Source organism: Onychostruthus taczanowskii, unplaced genomic scaffold, assembly GCF_017590055.1.
Source record: "Onychostruthus taczanowskii isolate IOZ18803 unplaced genomic scaffold, ASM1759005v1 scaffold24, whole genome shotgun sequence".
Classification (NCBI taxonomy): domain Eukaryota; kingdom Metazoa; phylum Chordata; class Aves; order Passeriformes; family Passeridae; genus Onychostruthus; species Onychostruthus taczanowskii.
The window spans coordinates 8,123,781-8,145,255 of NW_024499684.1; the positions used below are offsets into that span (position 1 = coordinate 8,123,781).

The 21,475-nt window shown below is 43.8% G+C and overlaps 2 protein-coding genes and 3 non-coding genes across 6 annotated transcripts; 1 reads left to right on the forward strand and 4 right to left on the reverse strand.

Annotated features, from left to right (window-relative positions):
- The first annotated feature begins 743 nt into the window (after positions 1-743).
- RFC4 (replication factor C subunit 4) lies at positions 744-13,011 on the forward strand. Of its 2 annotated transcripts, XM_041405817.1 has the most exons (11): positions 744-828; positions 859-1,028; positions 1,582-1,660; positions 5,992-6,071; positions 7,340-7,459; positions 8,320-8,463; positions 8,745-8,865; positions 9,310-9,435; positions 10,998-11,078; positions 11,967-12,083; positions 12,800-13,011. In XM_041405817.1, exons 2-11 carry the CDS (start codon positions 904-906, stop codon positions 12,893-12,895), a joined length of 1,089 nt encoding a protein of 362 aa, XP_041261751.1. In that variant the 5' UTR covers positions 744-828; positions 859-903; the 3' UTR covers positions 12,896-13,011. The 2 variants fall into 2 exon arrangements, with proteins under 2 accessions (XP_041261751.1, XP_041261750.1); XM_041405816.1 differs by having other exon boundaries at positions 754-1,028.
- A 960-nt stretch (positions 13,012-13,971) lies between these two features.
- EIF4A2 (eukaryotic translation initiation factor 4A2) lies at positions 13,972-20,912 on the reverse strand. Its single transcript, XM_041405914.1, has 11 exons — positions 20,766-20,912; positions 19,864-19,909; positions 19,644-19,776; positions 19,247-19,386; positions 17,976-18,144; positions 17,697-17,806; positions 17,433-17,576; positions 16,902-17,039; positions 16,525-16,614; positions 16,206-16,285; positions 13,972-14,778 (listed from the first exon to the last, which is right to left on the reverse strand). The coding sequence occupies exons 1-11, from the start codon at positions 20,792-20,794 to the stop codon at positions 14,634-14,636; spliced, it is 1,224 nt and encodes a 407-aa protein (XP_041261848.1). The 5' UTR covers positions 20,795-20,912; the 3' UTR covers positions 13,972-14,633.
- Positions 16,693-16,820, reverse strand: LOC121336719. The gene has a single exon (XR_005952806.1). It is a non-coding gene; the product is annotated as a small nucleolar RNA SNORA63 (small nucleolar RNA).
- On the reverse strand, positions 17,205-17,385 carry LOC121336720. The gene has a single exon (XR_005952807.1). It is a non-coding gene; the product is annotated as a small nucleolar RNA SNORA81 (small nucleolar RNA).
- On the reverse strand, positions 19,463-19,533 carry LOC121336722. The gene has a single exon (XR_005952809.1). It is a non-coding gene; the product is annotated as a small nucleolar RNA SNORD2 (small nucleolar RNA).
- Positions 20,913-21,475: the final 563 nt, after the last annotated feature.

Consider the following 21,475-nt stretch of genomic DNA (forward strand, 5'->3'; position numbering starts at 1 on the left):
AATACTTCCATTTTTTTACCCACAAAGCTGGTGTGTAATTGGAAGGATGAGCTACAGCCACCCACCACATGGAAATGTGGGCGTTCATCACGACTGCCACATCTACCAGGATGTTTTCTCGTCATTTAAAGGGATCTGTCACATCAATCACACTCCTGAATTCACTTTTTCCCTGGCTCAGCTGTGATGGATGTCATTAGGAATAATGGGAAAACACAAAGGATTGACTTTCGCTTGACTCCATCACCAATAACCTGAGCCTGCACACCCGGGGGAGCTGTTCGCCCGGCAGCAGCGAGGGCCGGAGCAGGTTTGAGCATAAAGGCCATGAAGGAAATGTCTGTCCCAGGACAGGCCCTGGCCAGCCTCGGGCTCTCCTGGGTTTCACTTCACTTCAGTCGGGGGCGCTTCCAGAGCCGTCAGGAGAAGGGAGCAGGCCCTGTCTCAGGACCGCAGCAGGTCCCAGTGCACACAGAGACCCCCTCATCCGCTTACTCTTGCGCAGCCCTTCTTTTAGGGGGGGTCTTTTTGTCCTTCTTTTCACGCCCGGGGGAGGGGCGTTTGTGAGACCGCCCTCAGGGGCCGCCCTCAGGGGCCGCCCGCCCGCTTCGCGCCCGCGGCGCGCGCTGCCCCCCTCACCCCCGCCCCTTCAGGTACAGGAGCGCGCGCAGCGTGACGTCAGTGCCCGCCCCCCTCCACGGCTGCGCCGCCGCACTCTGTGATTGGCTCTCTGCGGGCGGAAGCGGCTCCGCCTCCGTGCGCGGGCGGGTTGGCGGGAAAGGCCGGCGGGGCCTGAGGGGTCTGTGGCTGACGGGACCGTGAGGGGCCCGGCCCGGTACAGCCCGGCACGGCCCGGCACGGCCCGGTACAGCCCGGCACAGCCCGGCACAGCCCGGCACAGCCATGCAGGCCTTCCTCAAGGGCCCGGCCTCTATCAGCACCAAGCCCGTCGCTGCCAAGGAAAAGAGCGCGGCTGGGAGCAGCGGGGAGGGCAAGAGGACCAAACCCATCCCCTGGGTGGAGAAATAGTAAGGGATGCTCTGGGGCAGTGGGGCGCTGGCCGTGAGGGGAGAGGTTGGCTCCGGAGGGTGTAGAGAGGTACTTGGTGCATGGCAAAAGGGGGTCGCAGGTGTGGGTGTCCCCAGCAGGGAGAAGAGCTTAACTTTCCCTGCTAAGGGGGAACTCCAGGACTGGGAGGGGCTGTAAGTGCCCTTTGTGGCCGGTACCGAGCGGGAATCTTCAAGGGGTGCTGTTGCATCGCTGTGTTTTGGTGCATGGGTGCATTTAATGCTTTGGTTTTTTGAGAAGTCTTTATCACAGAGTGGTAAAATATTGCAGTTCTGCTTTTAAAACCATCTCAGGTGTTTACAACAGAAAAAGGCAAACAGCTTCCTGAGGAATTAGATCACTAGTGGAGACCAGAGGCATTAGACTTCCTGTTGTGATTTTGATTTCAGCTACAAAATTCACTGTAATTCTTCAGTGCCTGATGTAATCAGAAGAATTAATTTTTTTCTCAATTTCAGCTTCTCTCTGAAACTTTGTTAGCTAATAAATTTTATTTAATGTCTTTTTATTTAGTCGTCCCAAAAATGTGGATGAAGTTGCATTCCAGGATGAAGTTGTAGCTGTGCTGAAGAAGTCCCTGGAAGGTGCTGATGTGAGTGTAATGACAACATCTACCTAATCAGCATTTTTAGAGAGACACTGGAGTCCGTGGTAACAAAAATTTCTCTTTTTCCCACTGAGCAATGATTGTTTTTACACTAGTACTTCATGAACAGGCTAAGTGACTTCCCCATGACATATCCTGTGTGATATCCTGTTGTGGTACATGTGTAAAGCCTCTTGTATTCCTAATCCTCTGAACACTGTAGAATTGTAAGTTCCATGATGCACTTTGGAATTTTTCTAGAATAGCTCAAATAGTAAACTTCTTGTTAATAGTTTCAAACCTGGAAAAGCTTTTGTTGTCTCCACTCTGCTACTCCACTAGCACTTGTGACGTCATTATTTAAGACAAGAGGAGAAAGTTTTTCTTTCATAGACAAGTCGGAATTGCCAGTTACTCTTAAACATTTCTAGTGATCTGTCAGTGATTCTGTGGAACTGCTGAACACTAAAAATTTTGGTTGATGAGAGAAATTTAATTTATAAGTGCCAGATCTACTGCTTGGATAGTGATTCCCAAACTTTTTAGGTTAAAGTTTCCAAGTGAGTCTCTTTGGCTTTAAAAAGGTAAATATGACAGTTGCAGGGTTGGCCTGTGTGTCCTAAGAGAGTAGATGAGCAGAGCCTTTGTAGTTGCATTTGTTTACTTGCATGTGCTTTTGGGTAAAAATGTAGTAAATATTTGGTATGTTTGATGGTTATTTCTTCCAAAGCAGCTGATGTGGACGTGAAGGGGCTGAAGGGAGAAATAAAGTACCTAGCCAAGAGATGGCTCTGCTTTTTTCCAAATCTGAACAATTCCTTCTTTTGTACATACTGAGACTTTCTTTCCTCCTCACCCAGGACAATCCCACTTGTGCTTCAAGAGCTCTCTGTTTTCATAGGCTGCAGTTTTGCTTTGCTCTGCAGTGATAAGAGTCTGTCTATCTCTGAAAATAATAATTTAATCAAAGCTTGCAAAACACTTACCTTATTTGTCTGAGCACATGAAGCCAAAATCAATCAGGTACATCACAACTGCAAAAGATTTGTGCTTCTTTCTTTAGCTCCTTTCTCCCTTCAGTTTGCTTTGAGAATGCTCTTGTAACGTGACCTTGTCTGGTAATGTTGTACCCCAGAAATCTGTGTTTCAGCAGCAATGCTGCTGGATCACAGTATTTATAGAGTTGAGGTAATTAGGAAGGAACTGTTAACAGCAAAGGAGAAATGAGCTGCTGCCACCTATTCTGTCTGGACATATCAGTTGTGTAACATTGCTTAGGTGATGGGTTGGGAAGTTCTATTTTGAGCAACAGTTATTTAAAACCCTACAGCTTTTGGATCAGCAGTGTTTCTTGGATTCTGAGCCTAGTGCACTTGTGTTGACTTTTGGCCTCCTGAGCTGGAAAGGCAAATTATAATTCCTCCTTATGGTTAGAGGCTCTGTATTTCACCATAGCTACCCAAACTCAGCAAGGCATTTGAGAACAAAATCATGCAAGTACTTTAAATTATTTTTTAATTTAGGCATTTTTATTAGTTTCTTGAAAGGACTCATTCTGTCAAACAGGCAGAAGTGTAATTGAACTCTGAGGTGGCTCGTACTTACTGCAGTAAGTACACATCAGTGCAGAGGTTCTTACTGAGTTTGGTGATCCAGTGAGATCAAAGAAACAGCTGTGACAATGCTGTAGGGCTGGGTAATGTGCTTTATTTAAACCACAATGTTGGAAATGCAAAGTCAGTCCTCTGTTGATTGGCCTGCGTTTGTGGGCCTTGATTTGGGAGCTGCTAAATGGAGCAGGACTTGTAACTCCCTATAACCAATACAGGACTTGTAACTCCCTGTAGCCAATATACCTCCATCTGTAAGAGCACACATCATCCTGTTATAAACTGGGGACAGCAGAGTCCAAGGGAGTTTGAACTGGAGAAATTGATTTCTGTCTGCAAGGAGTGTTGATTTGTTGTTTTTGGCAAAGAAACTGAAATCGGTCATGGTATTCTTTAGTTTTCATTTGCTTCATGATACCCTAATAAATGAAAAGAGAGCGTGGGATTATCATTGCAATTTACATCTTCACTTGTACTGAAACTTCTGGAAAAGCATCTGAGATTTGCACTATATGAGGTAGCTTTCCCAGGAGCAGAGTGATGCCTGCAGGTATCCTGCTTGGTCCTGGCAAGCATGGAAAAACGGATAACCAGATCAGGTTGCAGTTTATTTTAAAATACTGCCACAGTTACATTAAGGATTAGGTTGTGCTTGGTGAAAAGTGGTGTAAATACTTCAGTGAGAAACCAGCATAAATGAGGTGGAAACAGAAACAGTGATAAAGTTGTGGTGTAATGGAATTAGGAAACATTCTAATTAAAACCTTTTACTTGCTTACGTCTTTTTTGAGGACAGTAGTGTGTGAATTAGCACAGAGGCATGAAATTATGAATCTCCTCACAAACATCTACCCTTGCAATGTGCCAGCCTAGCACAGAGATTGGTGAATTTTCAGCTGTCATTCAGTACACTTTTCATCCCTCTGGCTGTCACAAAAGAGGGGGATAATATTATTGTGGTATCTAAACTTGAAAAGGTGTTTGTTAGTAGGGGGTGCTGTTTGCTTATTAGTAATTAGAGAAATGAGCAACAATTGATTGGCAGAAAGAGCAGGCAAAACTTGAAATTCATTTATTTACTGGAAATTGATTGAAAATTGAAATTCTTCTATCTCCACTTTTGGGTACATACACAGTTGAGTCTGTGCACTGTGTCTTGTCTTAGTTGTTAAAATAGAACGTTTGTTACCAAACTGATTGTCTCTGTTTCATTTTCTGATTATGGGTTGTGTATTCCTGCATTTTCCTCTGCTCTTTGAATGGTTTTGGTTTTGCTGTTCCCATTCTGTCTGCATTACATGCTATATTCAGCATAGAGTTCTCTAATCTAATTTTAGTTGACTCTTTAAAAATAGAATGCTTATTAAGGGCTAGAAATCAAGTCAGACTGAGAGGTTTGTCTTTTTGCTATTGGTTGGAGGGAACTTTTGGATTCTTGTTATAAGAATGTAGAAGTGGAACATCCCCTATTGTCAAAAACAGCAGTTTTAAAGCGATAGTTTATAAAAGTGATTGCTTGAAGTAGTAATATAGAAAACTATCACTCCTATGTCAGCTGGAAAGCTTCTTGATTTTAGCCAAAATTCAGTCATGGCTTATACAAATTTTGTTTATGCCAGCTTTGTTCTTTGTGTTGCTCAGGTGTATTTATGAAGATCAGTCATACTCCCTCTCACCTTTTGTTTTGCTGAGCTAACTAAATCAAACTCTTCTAAATCAAGCTCTTCAAAAAGTCACTTCTCATAAGATAGGCTTTTCACTTCTTTAATCACTTCTCCCAGTTTGGGTTCATTATCCTTGTCTAAGGATGACTTGAACTGTGTGCAGCTCATTACCTGTTAGTATTAATAATTTACATCTGCATTAAAAGTGCACAGTTCAGACCACCATGTTACACAGGCTTATATTGCTCCTCTGACAGACAAAACAAAACCAGCTGATGTTTCATTCCACCTAATGAATTTCTGATATTTAGCAGATACTTTGTCATGTTCTCAAATTGAGAGATATTTTTGCTTTGTGCTGCTAAATGTCATCCTAAAATTATTGCTGCAGTCTTTGCTGTGCTCCTCTGATCTTCCTGTGTCAGCATATCTCCTTAATGCAATTGTATTTTTCATGCTGAGGTCGTTAATTAAATTTTTTGAAAGATCAATTAACCTAATTTCTTTGTGAAATGCCAGTGCTCTCCTTTGAAAGCTCCTTGGATGGGTGCAGGAGTTTGCCAGGGCTGTGCAGGGAGTTGGTGGCACTGTCCCCGTGGTCGCTGTGGGGCAGCTGGTGGCAGCACAGAGCCCTCAGCCCGGCTGGACAAGGCAGGCTGAGGAGCTGAGACAGCAAAGGATGCTTTCATCTGCACTGCTGCTATTACCCAGGCTGTTTAAGGCCATTCTTGGATAGATCTGGGTGTCACTGCAATCAGAACAGTAGCTCTGTAGGCTGTAGTGATCTCAGACATGCCCTGGAGTGTGTATATAAAAATAAATATGGATTGGAATATCAGTTTGGAGAGAACATGGGATGGTGCCACCAAATAACACTTGTTCATGTTGTGCTATAAATGGCAATTGTTTGTCCTCCTTTAAAGACCAGAAGAGAAAGGCTTGCCATTATTTACTGTGAGGAATAGTTTCTGTTCTGTTAGGTGCTCAGATTATCAGTAGGTTTTCCTGTTAGTGGATTTTTTTTTTATTTCCTTTTCTAACAAATGATGTGTTGCTGTTTCAGCTTCCCAATCTGTTGTTCTATGGCCCACCTGGAACTGGAAAGACTTCCACTATTTTAGCAGCTGCTAGAGAACTGTTTGGGTAAGCTGGAATCAAGTAATCAACTGTCACATGTCTCCTAATCCTGTGATGAAGTGCCTCTGGTCATAGCCTGCTCTTAGGTAGTTCCCAGCACTTTTTCAGCAATATCTTCATATTCTAATTCAATTCTAACATAAGATTTCTTTCTCATTTGTCACATCACAAGTCACCAATTCCTATTAAGTATGGACTCCAGACTGGCAGCCATGTAACCCCCTAGCAAAGACTATGGAAGAAATATGGTTTGCATATGATTTACTGAACTCTGTAAAGGAATTTTTGTGGTTTATTTAGTAAGTTGTTATCAATTCCTATTAAGTACGGACTCCAGACTGGAGCCATGTAACCCCCTAACAAAGATTATGGAAGAAATATGGTTTGCATATGATTTACTGAACTCTGTAAAGGAATTTTTGTGGTTTATTTAGTAAGTTGTTAGCTACACATAGATCTCAAAGTGCTTCATAAAATGTCTGACTTTTAATCTCTCTGTTATGCACCATTGAATTGTGTCTGGAAAGTAGTGTTGGGACTCAGACTAAAATTCAGCTTGTATACATTAATTAACTCAGTTGTAACACTTGAGAGTTTTTGAATAGCAAATTCAGTGATCTGTAAGCAAAAGATGGATGAGAAGGTGTTTTGATGTTTTGATCAAATGTAATGCTGAATTTAATACCTCCCCCATCCCATTTGTCATTTTTAATCTTTGACTCACTGTTTTTTCGGAGAGAACCACTTCTGCTTTAGTAGGAGGAAGACAACTCCACATTGTGAGTCCATTTTAATTCCCAGGATTTAAAATCCAGTGTATTAATTGTTGGTTTGTTTCTTTAAATGGACTACAGTGCTGCAGTTCAATACTGCATGTCTTCTACTTTCTGGATATTTCATTCTGCCAGTACTTCTAATGAGTGTATTGTGGCATTTTAATTGCTATTTCACATTGCTCACGGGCTGTAAGAAAAAGGCATATAACATAGTGCTCTGAACATATGAAGCCAACTTCCTACTTTTTTCTTTTTTCCTGGTTAACTGATATAATTTTATACTTCATTGTTTTCAGTAGCCCGGGAGGAGATTCTAAAAATATCTAATGGAAATTCATACTTTATGATCTCAACATAAGTATCTTTTAACAATGTTATTTAGTAATGCTGATAAAAATAAACCCTGCCGTTCAAAGCAGCCAGAAGGGTTGTTGTTACATTTTATAACACATCATTACAAGGGTTAGCAGCTAACGTGTTGCAATAAAAATTTTGCAGGCCTGATTTACTCCGGCAGAGAGTCCTTGAGTTAAATGCTTCTGATGAGCGTGGGATACAAGTGATTCGGGAAAAAGTGAAGGCTTTTGCTCAGCTAACGGCGTCTGGAAGCCGTTCAGAGTAAGTGCTGGGTCAAACCCCTCCTGCTTAGGACAAAGCATGTGGTTGTTTTTGTTTCTAATATAAATGATGGGTCAGCACTGCCCAGAAATTGGCAACACACAGTGCTTTGGCTGAGCTTTTACTTAGTGGAATTTCACATTGGGAGTTTAAATACCCAGGAGGATTTTTACTGTTGCTGTTAGCATTGGAGGCAGACGGCAAAAACTCCACAAGGCCAAGACTTCTGGGTTTGGGCACATCTTGTTGCCTTTGCTGATGTTGTCTGACTACCACAGAAAAATTTCTTTGGGTAAATTGTGCCAGAAGTTACTTCCCTAGTCCTTCTAATCTGCAGGAATTTCTACAGCATCGGGTTGGTTTCGAAAAGGATTCTGGTGTGAGGTGATGGGAAGCTCAGTGCAGGTCAAGCCATGTGTATGGACTGTGGAAAGCAGCAGGAAGAAACTGCATGCCAAGACAGCCTGACTGGTTCCAGTACAATATTGTGTACTGGAATCAGCCTGTTGAGTAGTCTTGGGAGTTTAGGGAATTAGGAAGCCTGTTAAAAGAAGAGCTACATAAGGTGTTAAAAGAAGCATCTTGCAGTAAGAGTATGTGTTTTAGAGGACTTCTGCAGTATTCAAGTGTTGGTCTTTTTATGGGAACTCAGTCCCTGCCTTTATTACAAATATTAGTCTTTTATCTAAAAATAATTTTTAAAAATATTGAACCTCTGAATCTGTCCTATTTTTCAAAGATACATGCTTAAGTAAAATATTACTTGATATTTGCGGTGATTTTTCTGTGTATGTTTTTCATTTTTTCCCCCTTTGTCTGTACATTTCATGTCTGCTGAATAACAGATTTCTAATTTTCAGTGGTAAAATGTGTCCTCCTTTTAAAATTGTGATCCTGGATGAAGCAGACTCCATGACTTCAGCAGCCCAGGCAGCCTTAAGACGCACAATGGAAAAAGAATCTAAAACAACACGTTTCTGTCTTATTTGTAACTACATCAGCAGGTATACCTGGAATTTGTTGCTTATTTGGATTTGCTCTCTGGTCTGTAGTCTCTTTTTTATTTTCCCTGCTTAAAAGTTGATATCTAATTTTTCTAGTTTTCAGTTAATAGAGAGGTCACTATATGCATGCAAGCCTGAAACAATATTTAGATTTCACTTTTAATTTTCATAATGTTGCAGTTTTAGGGTTATTTAAACCATAAGGTTTTCTGCCTTTGTTAGCTTTTTCTGTGAGAACTTGACCAATGCATTTATTTACCCCTGTCCTTCCTTTCTTTCAGAATAATTGAACCTTTAACATCTCGATGCTCCAAATTCCGCTTCAAGCCTTTGTCTGACAGCATCCAACAGCAGAGGCTGTTGGATGTTTCTGAGAAGGAACATGTGAAAATCAGTAATGAGGTAACTTTTTGGTTGCCATGTAATTTTACTGCTTTATCCAGTGCATAATTGCATGGCAGCGAAAGAGGCCAAGTCAGCATACTTTTCCAGGCTGCTCAGTTGTATGAAATAAAATATATAAACTCATTTATTCTCCTTCTATAGATGGGATGAATTTTAAGTCATCCTAAAACCAGAGAAATATCCACCAGAGAAAACTGAAGCCAAACTGCAGGGCTTTTTGTTCTCTGCTGAGTGTACTGGCAGAGAACCATGCTTCTTTCTCAAACTGCCAGCACACATTTGTGTTAATAGAGAAGTTGTTTTGTAACTTCTGTGTTGTGCTTGGCTCTGACAATCTGCTTTATGCACTACTTGGTGTTTTAAAGTAACTGCTGAAAAAGTGTATTAGATTTTAATGAGCAGTGAACATTTAACTTAGCATTTTCTGACATTATTTTTCAGGCAGTATCATACCTGGTGAAAGTGTCAGAAGGGGATTTAAGAAAAGCAATTACTTTTCTTCAAAGTGCCACTCGCCTAATGGGTGGGAAGGAGATCACAGAGAAGATAATCACTGAAATTGCTGGGGTAAGCTGTGCCTTACAGTTTCTCCTGGAATTACTCTGAAAAGCATTTTTCCTACCTCTATCTGCCATTGCTCAAAGTTTGGTTAAAAAATAGTTGTATACTCACTAGTATTGCAGCATAGTAATGATGCTCTATCTACCAGAATTTTAAAGACTGCCTGATTCTGTACACTTATTACATAGCAGGTTTCTAATAACTTCTTCTGTAAATCATGGAAAACTGTAATACAGTCTTATAGTTCAAACTGAAGTTGAAATAATCTGCCCATAAGTGCAAACTCTGGGGTGTTTTTTTGTGAGAGAGTAGATTAGAACATTGGTGCTTTTCTGTGTGTGTGTGTGTGTAAGTACAGATAATTGCAGTACTGGTTTGGAAGCACAGGGAAATGACTTTCAGTAGCAGCTCATTTTCAGCTTAATGTTCACAGTGACAGTGACAAGGATCTGCCTGGATCCTGCTTTTTAATGAAACAGCACTGATTTGTTCTAGAATGACATGGGTAATACTGAGAGGCACAGGAGAAACCTGAGAGAAAATGTGTTTAATAAAACTTGTGTGAAGGTGTTCCTATAGCAACACAGCACCCCTGAAGAAGGGAGAGGGAGATTAGGACTTGAGGAGCTGAAAAATAGATGGGCTTTAATGATGGACACACTTCCCATGAAGGTGCTGCCATCGTAGCTCATTGTAGGGGGTTGGGAGGTTTTGACTTTGATGAAACCAGAGGCAATTGCTGCTGTGCAGTTTACAGAACAATTTTAAACAATTTTGACAGTGAAGTCACTGTTCAGTTTTGTGTATCTGTAAACCAGCAGGTATCTGAACAGATATCAGACATCTGAAACCTGGCAGAAATTGACTGTGACAATAAGAAAGAGAAGCATGGCATTCCATTGTTGAATGAATAATGCTTGTATAAGCAAGGGAACCCAACTTTACATCTTCATAAACACTTGAAGTTCTTGGTCATTCACAACTTTCATGACCCTGGAGTGATCTTAGTACAAAAGCTTCATAAAGAAGCTTTGAAACCAAACTGTCCAGGCACTCAACTGACAGGAAAGACAATGAGGGAAGGGGCAGCTCTTCTCTGCACAGAGTGACAGAATGACATCTGTCAACTCTTTTCTTCTGATTTATTGTCTGATCTTGTTGCATTGGGCATTTTTTGGATTCTGTTGGTTTGTCACTGGAAATAAAACCCATTTGCTGTGTTGTTTAGATGTAGAATGGTACAGAAACCATTGGCTGATCTAACTGTTGAAGAATGTTCTCCTCTTAGTCAGTGTCCTGAATAAGCAGTTGGATTTAGGAAGGTGACTTTGACAGTCTACTGTTGTGATATGGTTTTTGTTTTACTATTACCAGTAAAGGACAAATATCACAGCCTAGTTTTCACTTTTAAAATTTATTTAGTCTGTCACACATACTTGTTAGAAGTGGATGGGTGTGTAGAGGAATGAAATCCTGAAATGCCCTCTGCCATGAACAGTTTGTTACTGTAAGCATCAACACCAATTTTAAGTTTACAAAGTTGAAATTAACGTCACTTCTTGTTACAGGTCATCCCTAAAGAAACAATTGATGAACTGCTATTGGGCTGCCAGAGTGGTTCCTTTGAGAAACTGGAAAAACTGGCAAAGGTAAAGTTCTCTTAGTGCTAAGCCTGGGTATTTCTCTCAGTCAAGGCCCTGTGAATCCTTTGTTCCCAGGCTACTGCTGAGGAACATTTGGCCTCAGTCAGCTTGTGTGCACATTTGGGAAGTGTCTTTTACCAGTCAGGACTCCCAGTCTTTCCCTTCTGAGGAAGGGCTGTCAAAGTTGCAAATGAATTTCCCTAGCATTGTGGCTCTGGCTTTCTCCTGGGTTAAACTGATGTAGATCTGTTCAGCTGAACAGAAAAATAAGGATGCACCAACGCTGTTTCTATTTTCATAAATTCTCTCTCCCTAAATAGCTTCACTGACCATTGTTCTCAATACTTGACATTTTTGTAATGGACACTACTTTTTTTTTTTTTTTTTTTTCCTTAAGCTGTCTTTAGTTGCTGTGGGTTTTATTTTATTAAAAAAGCTTTGGTCTTAAAGATCTCTCAATTCCTGAGACTAGCAATGACCACATGAAGAAAATCCTAGAGTAGGTGGCCCTTTAAAATGTGCAGGCTGTGAAACTGCCATCTGACGCTGTGGATTCCAAGCCCTCCTAATTTTAGAATAGGATTGGACAGGTTCAGTGGAGGTTGTTAAATGTTTTAAATATCTCATTTAATTTCTGAGATGTAAATTGTCAGGAGCTGGAAGAATGTTTGGACAGAACTGCTTCTCTGTGCCTGCCTTGCTCTGCAGCCTGTCACTGTCGGGCTGGGTGCAGGGCAGGGCTGTGCACAGGCTGAGTTGTCCTCTACAATGCACAAGTTCCATACTGAATTGCAGTGCAGTCTCTCAGTTCAGACAGAATTTTTCAAGATTATCTTTCCAGTTTGTGGTGTTTCTGCTGCTGAATTACTTCCATTTTCCTCTCTCCCTGTGCAGAATCTCATCAATGAGGGGTTTGCTGTTGCTCAGCTTGTAAACCAGCTGCATGACACCATTGTGGAGAGCGAAGATTACAGCGACAAGCAGAAATCTGCCATGGTTGAGAAACTTGCAGTAAGTCTAGCTTGAGTAAAAAAACCCAAAACACATTAATCTCTCTACAGGTTGATTTTTGTTTGCACAGTCCCTCCCAAGAAGTGCATGGTGAGTTTTTGTTCTGACTGTTTCTTGGTTGAATGTGAACTTCTGTCCTGAGAAATTTCATGAGAAGGAATTGAAATCTAGTTAAGTGAATTATTATCCATATTATGTTGTTCCAGTGGATTCCATCAAGAGGTTTGTGGGTTTGGTTGTTTTGGGGTTTTTTAATATAGTGTGGAAGGGAAAAATTAAGATGAGAATAAGTCAGCACTTTAAAAAAACTTAGGAGCTGCAAAATGGAAGTTTTTGTTCTGGTGAATAAAATATTCCTTTCCAAAAAAAGAGAAGATTCATTAACTTTCTCCATTTTTGATGAAGAAGGCAAGCCAGCTGGGTGGAGGTTTTACCTAAATCACTGCAGCCAGGCCGGTGGTGTGGATGCCCTGCAGCGATGCTCCTGGCTTGCAGGGCCAGTGCCACACCCTTTGTGTACGGAGCTTTGTGTGGTGGCCTCCTTTAGAGGGAGAGCTCATGGTTCCATTGAGAGGGGGATGTGATGTGGCTGCCAGAGAATCTGTGCTGATTAAGAGAACAGCTGGCAACCTTCTTGTTCTCCACTGTACCCCAAGACACAGCTGCCTTGAGCACGGCCATTTTTAGAGGGTTTCCCTTCTCTGTTCCCTCTGCAGGAAGTGGACAAATGCCTGGCAGATGGTGCTGATGAATTCCTGCAGCTGATGAGTCTCTGTGCCCTTGTGATGCAGCAGCTCACACAGAACATCTGACTCCTCCAGCAGCCCTTTGTTCCAGGGCTGCCTGGGGCTCTCGGAGCAGGGACCTGTGTACTTTTGTACTGGTTTTTTGGGGTTTTTTTGCAATAAAAGGACTGCACTGCAGTTGGAAAACCTGAGGCTGTAATTTTTCATTCCATTTTTTACACTGGGTAAAGAGCACTGGGGTCTGTAATACTCGTACTGTGTAGTTCCTTGTTGCACACTTACACATCCAAACAAATTATTGGAAGTGAGCACATCCATGCTAAAGTCTTCATCAGCTGCAAGCAGACAGGATTAGTCCTTGTAGCCTACATTGGCTTAGCAAAATGATCACATCCCTACAGAACACAGCTTCAGGCTGCACAGCCCACCCCTCCACCATCTTGAATCTGATCCTTTAAACATAGCAAAAAATCACTTTACTGGCAAACATTGCAACTTTTATTCCACTCAAGCACTCCAAGAAAAAAACATGCAGCAAAGGGTAGGTCATGTTCTGAAGGTGTCACTTAGGCTTTCCTGTTCCCTCACTCTATTCTTGCTCACAAGCCATTTTAAAGCTGTGACCTGGGCAAGTATCTTTGGGACATACTCTTTCAGAGATGCTGTTTTGACCACCGGTCCCTCCTTCCTGACTGGGTTGGGGAAAAAAAACCACCCTTGACAGGTATTAAGCATAAATGATGCAGTGCAGCTTTTTCATCAAGCCAGCACCAATTATTAAGTGAGCCATTTTCTACCCTGATGAAAGGGTGTTTCAGTTTTGAGGACACACGTGCAGCACCCCACAGCTTGCTCACTGGGGCCACACTGGCACTTGAACCACCCCTGCAATTAGTGACAAGGTACCGGAGCTGTGGCACAAAAGGACACACGTGCAGCACCCCGCAGCTTGCTCACTGAGGCCACACTGGCACTTGAACCTCAGCTGCTCCAGAGTCCAGAACCACCCCTGCAATTAGTGACAAGGTACCGGAGCTGTGGCACAAGGCTGCAGCAGCTGCCACCTTCAGCTCCCAGCCTCAGACAGTGCAGGGTGCTGTAACCCTCCCCTCAACCCAAGAAGCGACCATTTACAATTTAAGTGAATATAGAAGTATTTTATTGAACATTCAAACTTCATTAAGACATGTGCAATATGGCAAAATTTACTGGGTTTAACCCTAACTAAGACAATAGTATGATTGCTTGCTTGCTGGGGCTTAGCAACAGGGTCCAGATCACACTTACCACTAATTAAATACTTTATTGAATAAATACATATGAAACAAAAATGCATTTTAATGCTCTTATAAAAGTTTAGAGATTTTGAAAGGCCTTTCCAATTTAATCTGAGGTGTAAGTACATACAATAAAGGAAGGTAGGCTAGTTTAACATAATTGGCTGACTTTATACAGCACTTATATCTTTTAGTCCATAAGTAAATTATTAAATGATAAAGAACATCTAATACAACCACTTCTATGGAACTAGGAAATAAATTTCTAATAAAGAAAAAATTTACAGACCCCATGACTTTCCACCCAACCCCAACAGTCTAACCCTAAAGTGGACAAAGCCAATGGCCTTCCCCACAAGAGCTCACGACAGAAAGTCGCTTCTCTTATCAAAAATCTGTATTTCTGATCCGTAATGAGCATTGAGACAAGATTCAATGTATCCCCGAAGAAAGAAGCACAATGCGCGTTGTGAACCGCCTATTCAGCAACAGCGAGCACTGGATTCACAACCGCCTCATCCCGGGGACTAAATGAGATCAGCCACATTCATCGGCATCTCCTCCACTGTGGTATTGTAGAAAGTCTCAATGTCTCGCAGGATCCTCTTGTCCTCTTCAGTGACAAAATTGATAGCCACGCCTTTTCTGCCAAAACGGCCACCCCGACCAATTCTGCACAAAAAGGAAACACATTTACACTCAAGTTAACCTCACCCATCCGCTTTACATGTCTGCAAAATCCATTCTTGACTGCTGCTCTTATCTGCCACTGGCCAGTCTATGGTGCCTTAAGAGGGCCAGCTGCCACCCAAGTCACATCTGGTCAGGAAAACCAGCAGCTGGTGCCAGCAGCACAGCAGGTCCATCCCGTGGCAGGCAGCAGAGCACAGTTACTCTTTGGCTGAAAAGTAAGATCTTCATTTAATGCCTGGTGCTGTGTTCTGAAGTCCCAGGTCAGTCTCTCCCCTCTGTTCAACTATGCACCCACCCTCATGCATTCACTCCCAAGCACAGAGCACACGCTGTGGCTTAACAATCAGACTGTTACCAAGTTAATCCAGTAACGTGGAACAGCGCACTGAATTTCAGAATTTCAATTCAACCTAACTGTTTCCAGTGGGAAAACTTAGGGTTTGTTTTTTTTGCTTTAGAGACTAAAATCCAAGCTCAACATTTGTGTTTAAGCCCGTATCAGTCACTGACACATCAGTGCATGCGGTTTAGTTACACCCACCATGAGCTCCACCTTCCTACAGACTGCACAATAGAGCACCTTGCCAGCACGAGCTAAATACACAGAAAGGGCTCACAAAACTTAGGGGATAATCATGACAAAATAAATGAATAAATACCAACTCGCTCTTTATTCAAACTGTGCCGCTTACGAATCCACGTCCTAAATTACGTCAACGTCGTTTCTGAGCACCATCTTGTGTCATCAACTGCTGCTATCGACTCCTGTATTTTTTTATATCAAGTAACAAAGCACAGTTTACTTAATTTAGGGACAGTCACTAGAAGCAGTTAACTAAACCTAGGGAAATAAACTGAAATTGCTACCAGAAGACACACCACAGAGAAGAATCCCGCTAAGGAGCCACCAAGAGCAAACATGGCACACACAGCATGGACACAGCTGAACCTCCTCAAGCAGCCCTACAAGCCAGGAGTGAGGGTCTGTCTTGTCACTGAGCAGCGACAACTCCACATCAGCCAGAAGCCAGACTGGGCTGACCCTGCTGTCAAGATGCTGCACCACTAACAGTGTCACACTTGTATGTCACAGCCTACATGACAAGGGGCAGCTCAGTTGCTGGCACTTTCCCCACAACTCCACGGCTCATCAATCACTGAACCTGTTACATATCTAAGTTTTCCCACTGCTTTAAGTGTTCAAAAGTTTGGCTTCTCCCTTGTTTCAGAACCACTGCTGTGCAAGGCAGGGCTTTTTTAAAGCCAATCCCCAAGTGGTTGTACTCCCTGCTAGCTCTGAGAAGCAGTTTATGCATGGATGCTGACACCTCTGGTCTGGTGAGGAAGGTGTGTGCCAGTGCCCATCCAGCACAGCACAGGGACTGACGGGGGCAGAGCCAACTGACCTGTGAATGTAATTCTCACGATTGGTCGGCAGGTCGTAATTGATAACCAGGGACACTTGCTGCACATCAATGCCACGAGCCTGCAAAGCAACACCAAGTCTTTAATATGAGTTAGGGGCTATTTTCAAATTTATCTACATCAGGCTTTTGTCAACCACATCATTAGTTATGAACTACAACTGCGTAGTCCATAGTGGAGCGTGGTCTTTGCTGTTCCAAAAAGCTTCCAACAGTTCAGGTTACAAAAACCATCACTCAATTAAGAAGCTTTTGGGACAAGGCTGTAACAGGAACATGTTCAATGAAAGACAATGCTCACCAGCAAGTCAGTGGTGATCAGGACACGGCTGGACCCTGATCTAAACTCTCTCATGATAACATCCCGTTCCTTCTGGTCCATGTCACCATGCTGGAGAGTGAAAACAAAACGCTGCAATTAGTACAATTCCAATGCTCCAAACCAGAATGTTCTTCAAGGAGCAAACGCATGTATGAATCCCAGCGTCCCCACCTGCTGTGGCAACTAAGCAGGTAGGGATAGAAAGGAAACATTTTACTTTAAGCAGGGGGAACGATAATACAGCACTGCACAGCTATATTATAACTTTCCTGCTTCTCACTGATATCCCCTCCTCACCATTTCTTCTCCAGTAAATACACAGCACTTCAGAAGTGATTTGGAGCAGCAATTCTTACCAGAGCTGAGACTGTGAAGTCCCTGGCATGCATTTTCTCCGTAAGCCAGTCTACTTTTCTCCTTGTATTCAGGAAAATAACAGCCTGTGTAATGGTCAGTGTCTCATACAAATCACAGAGAGTATCCAGCTTCCATTCCTGAGCGGAACAAAGATCATCAGGAAACACATCATGACACAGCTCAGTACATAACACGAACTTGAAACAAGGAACTGAACTCAAATACAACAACCTTAGATTAAGCCTGCTTTGTCACACAACTACATTCAGTATAACCTGGAAATTAAGTCAAGTTTTTGCATCAATTGTTGCACCAAATCTTCAGACACAGGACACTGGACATTAAGAAAGAGGTCCACCCTAGTCCTTTTTGATCTAGTGCATAGTTTTTCTTCTTCTTGCATTTACTCTACTAGCATTATTGCAGAAACTAAAGCTCAGCCTTGGTTTCCGCAATTTTAGCACAGTGCTTTAACAAGAAGGTAAGAGAACCCAACTCCTCCTGCCAGAGCACGTGTAACCAGTACCAACCTCTCTCTCAACATTAATGTAGAACTGCTTGATACCCTCCAGAGTCAGTTCTTCCTTCTTCACCAAAATACGGATGGGATCTCTCATGAACTTTTTGGTCACTTCCAACACATCCATCGGCATTGTAGCTGACAGCAACACAACCTAAAATACATTACTGCATGTTAGCGCATCGCACGAGAATTTTCATTGGTGCAATTCAGTTCTCAGCCACACCATAACCAAATCTGCATGCATCACTTCACCGTGTGAAAGCTTTTTTACCTGGATGTTTGTGCTTAGTTTTTGAAAGATCTCATAAATTTGATCCTTAAATCCACGGCTCAACATTTCATCAGCTTCATCCAGAACAAACATTTTGATCCATTTTGGTGCTATTGGAAAAAGAGAAGCATCTCATGAAGTTCCAGAAATACACAATCCTTTAAGAACACCATGCTTCTGTACTACTAAGCTTCCCAGCACAACTCTCTACAGCTCTTGGTGGGTTTGAGGCTTTCACTGGAAATCTATCAGCAAGGGCACAATGAGGTTGATACTTACAAAGATAGCGCCGGTTCAGCATATCAAACACACGGCCTGGAGTTCCCACCACGATGTGGGGAGCCTCAGCCTGCAGTTTCTGCATTTCATTGCGCACATTTGTGCCACCAATGCAAGCGTGGCATGTTGCTCCCATGTAGTCTCCAAGGGCCAGGATTACCTTCTGAATCTAAAATAGAACCTTCCATTAGTAGCTCACAGGACAATAAAGCTTAAGCCCCTTTATCAGTAGCTTTTATGGGCTTTGGAAGCCTAGACACCAAATAGGGATTGTGGAGCTCTTGGAACTGAGAGCTGTTAGAAAGACTGCCCAATTTCACATAACTCCAGTTGCTAACTAGAAACCAGAAGGCAGAGCACAGTTAGGTTACATTTTTGTTTTTGCTGGCTGAACTTGCTGACTGAGTGACTGCCACGAGACAATTACTAAGCTGAGAGCAGAGGCACCAGAAGTGAACTCAAGCTCTCAGGTGCTCAGGCCTGCATGTTAAGCACTCAGACACTCTGCAGCAAACTCTCCCCAATGGCATCACTACAAGCCAGATTTCAAAACAAATCTCACCTCAACACCTTTAGAGTAGAACAAAGGCTTAACATTCTAATAAAAGGGCCCTTCATCAATTCCTTTTGTTTTCTGTCTGATTTAGTATTTTTAGCTTTACGGTGAAGAATTGTCACATAGCACTGACATTTTAGTATAGTCCAGTTGAAAATGACAGTAAGTTTTTTACTTTAGAGTTGGTTCAACATTGCATTTGAAGACCCCTTATTACTGACAGTTATCCTAAATATTCAAGTATTCTTGAAGTTATTACCACACCCCCACTTAGCATAACAGAATACCCATGCAATTACATTGTCAGGAAAACATACAATGATACAAAACCATTTAAGTAACCAAACGTGTACTGCAGTTTTCATGTTGCACAACTGCGTAAGTTCAAACAGCTTCCACACAAAAGTATTTGTTTCCACTCAGAATGCTGTGCTTTACAAGATGCTCCCTCCACTTTTACAGAGCACAGCAGCTGCCTCCTGCACCCCTGCCCCAGCACTCCCTCCATGTTTATTAATTCAGCTCTTCAAGGAGCCAGAGGACTTGTGGGACAGAAGCCAGTTTGTATCCCCCATTATTTGACACACAAAGGGTTCCGAATGGATATTTATTACAGCCCCAGAAGAAGCCTGGTCATGTCTCACAGTTGTGAAACCTGAAAACTATGCAACACACAAGGTTTTTTTGGTTTTTTTTTAAACTACTCTATCAATACCTGTTGAGCCAGTTCTCTGGTAGGGGCCAATACTAGTGCCTGGGACTCCTTGAGATCAATCTCCAACTGCTGCAGGATGGAAATAGCAAATGTGGCTGTCTTGCCAGTACCTGACTGAGCTTGAGCAATCACATCATACCCTAAAAAAAGTAGGATACACATTTACTGCTCCCACATGGGTCAATCATGTTAGTTTTACTTAATTCCCCTTGAAGTAAGTGATCAGTACTAAAGAGGTCTCTCCATTTCAGGTCAGTCCCGAAAGATGGTGTACCATCATATCACTTGTTCAATGAAAATTTAAATTAGTTATAACTGCATACTAATGAAACAACATAAGCATTTCACAATGCTTTCCTAATTATCCGATGTTGATATTAATGAATCTACTGCATACCTTTGATGCATGGAATAATAGCTCTCTGCTGAATAGCTGAAGGCTTCTCAAAACCATAAGCATAAATGCCCCTTAGAAGGGATTCTTTTAAATTCATATCATCGAAATTGTCAACAATCTCATTCCAATTGCTCTGTAATAAAGAAAGAATTAAAAAAAATAAATCCAATACCCCTGTCCACCAGCGATTAAATTCTCAGGTCAGGTCGTAAGTGCTCACCTCGATGACACCATCGGGCTCCATTCCCTCTGGGCCGCCATGGTCTCTGCCATGAGAGAGAACACGTTGTTAGCACGGCAGCCGCCACCACGCGGAAGCGAGCTGACACGTCGGCTAAGACAGCGGCGGGACCCGCGACAGATCATTCCAGCAGGTGCTCCGAGCTCCCGCCAGTGCGGAACTCCCACCCCTGTTGCTCAGCGGCCCGGGTGCCACCGCATCCCGTGCCCGTCTCCCGGGGCCGGGCCCGGCGGCCATGGGCGCACCGGGCACGCGCTCCCGCGGCGGCGCGCGGGAGGGGGGCGGGCGCGCTCCCGGCGCTGCAGCGGATCCCCCCGCCCCGCCCCGCCGGGCAACTCTCGCGAGAGCTCCACCCATGGGATTGCGCAAACCGAGCGCTGCGGGCGGACGGCGCCGGGTGATCGCCCGGGGGGGGGGGGCCTCCCCCTCCCCCCGCAAAAAAATTATAATGGTCTCGCCCTCAGCGCGGCCCGAAAACCCGGGGCGAACCAAAGGCACGAGGGAGAGTAGAATGTAAAAAAAAAAAAATATCCACAGAAAGGCGTTTAAATACTTAAGCTACAACACAGCTATATACGAATTAATTTCCAATAAATCTTTTTTAGGGCTGACTGGATTGCTAAGAAAGTCAGTAACGAAAATCTAGCCCCGAGGACTAGAGCTAAACCGTTTCTGAACCGCGAGCAAGGGGAGCGCAGGGACCGAAACGTCTAGAACGGGAGGGGCCAGGGCGCAGGGCTGACTGACCACGGCTCCCTGCCTCCCCCGGGGCGCTCCGGCTCCCGCCCCTCCACCTCTTTCGACTTCTCCTCTCTCCCTGGCCGCCCTCGCATAACCCACGAAGCCCCCGAATGTGGAAAAAGCCCAGGCCCCCGCCATACCTGCTATAATCCGCGGAGCCCCCTGACATGTTCCGATCACCAGCTCTGTCCTCAACTGAAAAGGCAAGCCCTCCGCGGCGCCCGCCTTATATACCCGCCCTGCTGCCGGACTCGTTGCGCTCTGCTCTGCGCATGGATATATACCTTACACCACGCTCAAAAAACCAAGAATCCCTCCAGTTTAAGCCCTATGTCCCAACAGATTCCCGTTACGCGACCTTTTCAGTTAGTCCGAAGGTTGTGTGTGAATCTCTGGGGTCTAGGAGGCTACGTGGAAGATAGAACTACTTTTTTTTGTCCGATCGCGGAAGGATATTGCACCATTGAGTGCGTCACAGCGCCCCACTCCTTCCTCCCTCTGCCTCCCCTTCCCCCCCGCGCGCACGGGGTTTCCCGTCCGGTCCCTGCTGCAGCGCGGGGCGGGAGCGGGAATGGCGGCGCCGGCTCGGCCGGGCTGAGGGGACAGTGAGCGGCCCTGCGGCAGCGGCTGGGGCGGCACAGCGGCCCCGTTTCGTGACCGCGTGTTCCCCGCCGTGTTGGTTGTTTTTAAAGCCCCGGAGTCGGGGGGTGATAGGAGAGAGAAAGAGGCTTCCTCGGGCGGGGGCCGGCGGCCGCGCATCCGCCCCATCCGCACACAGAAATGGCTCCCGCCTCCTCCTCCTCCCTGGCAGGCGAAACACACCCCGAGCTCTCCCGCTGCGTTCGCGGAG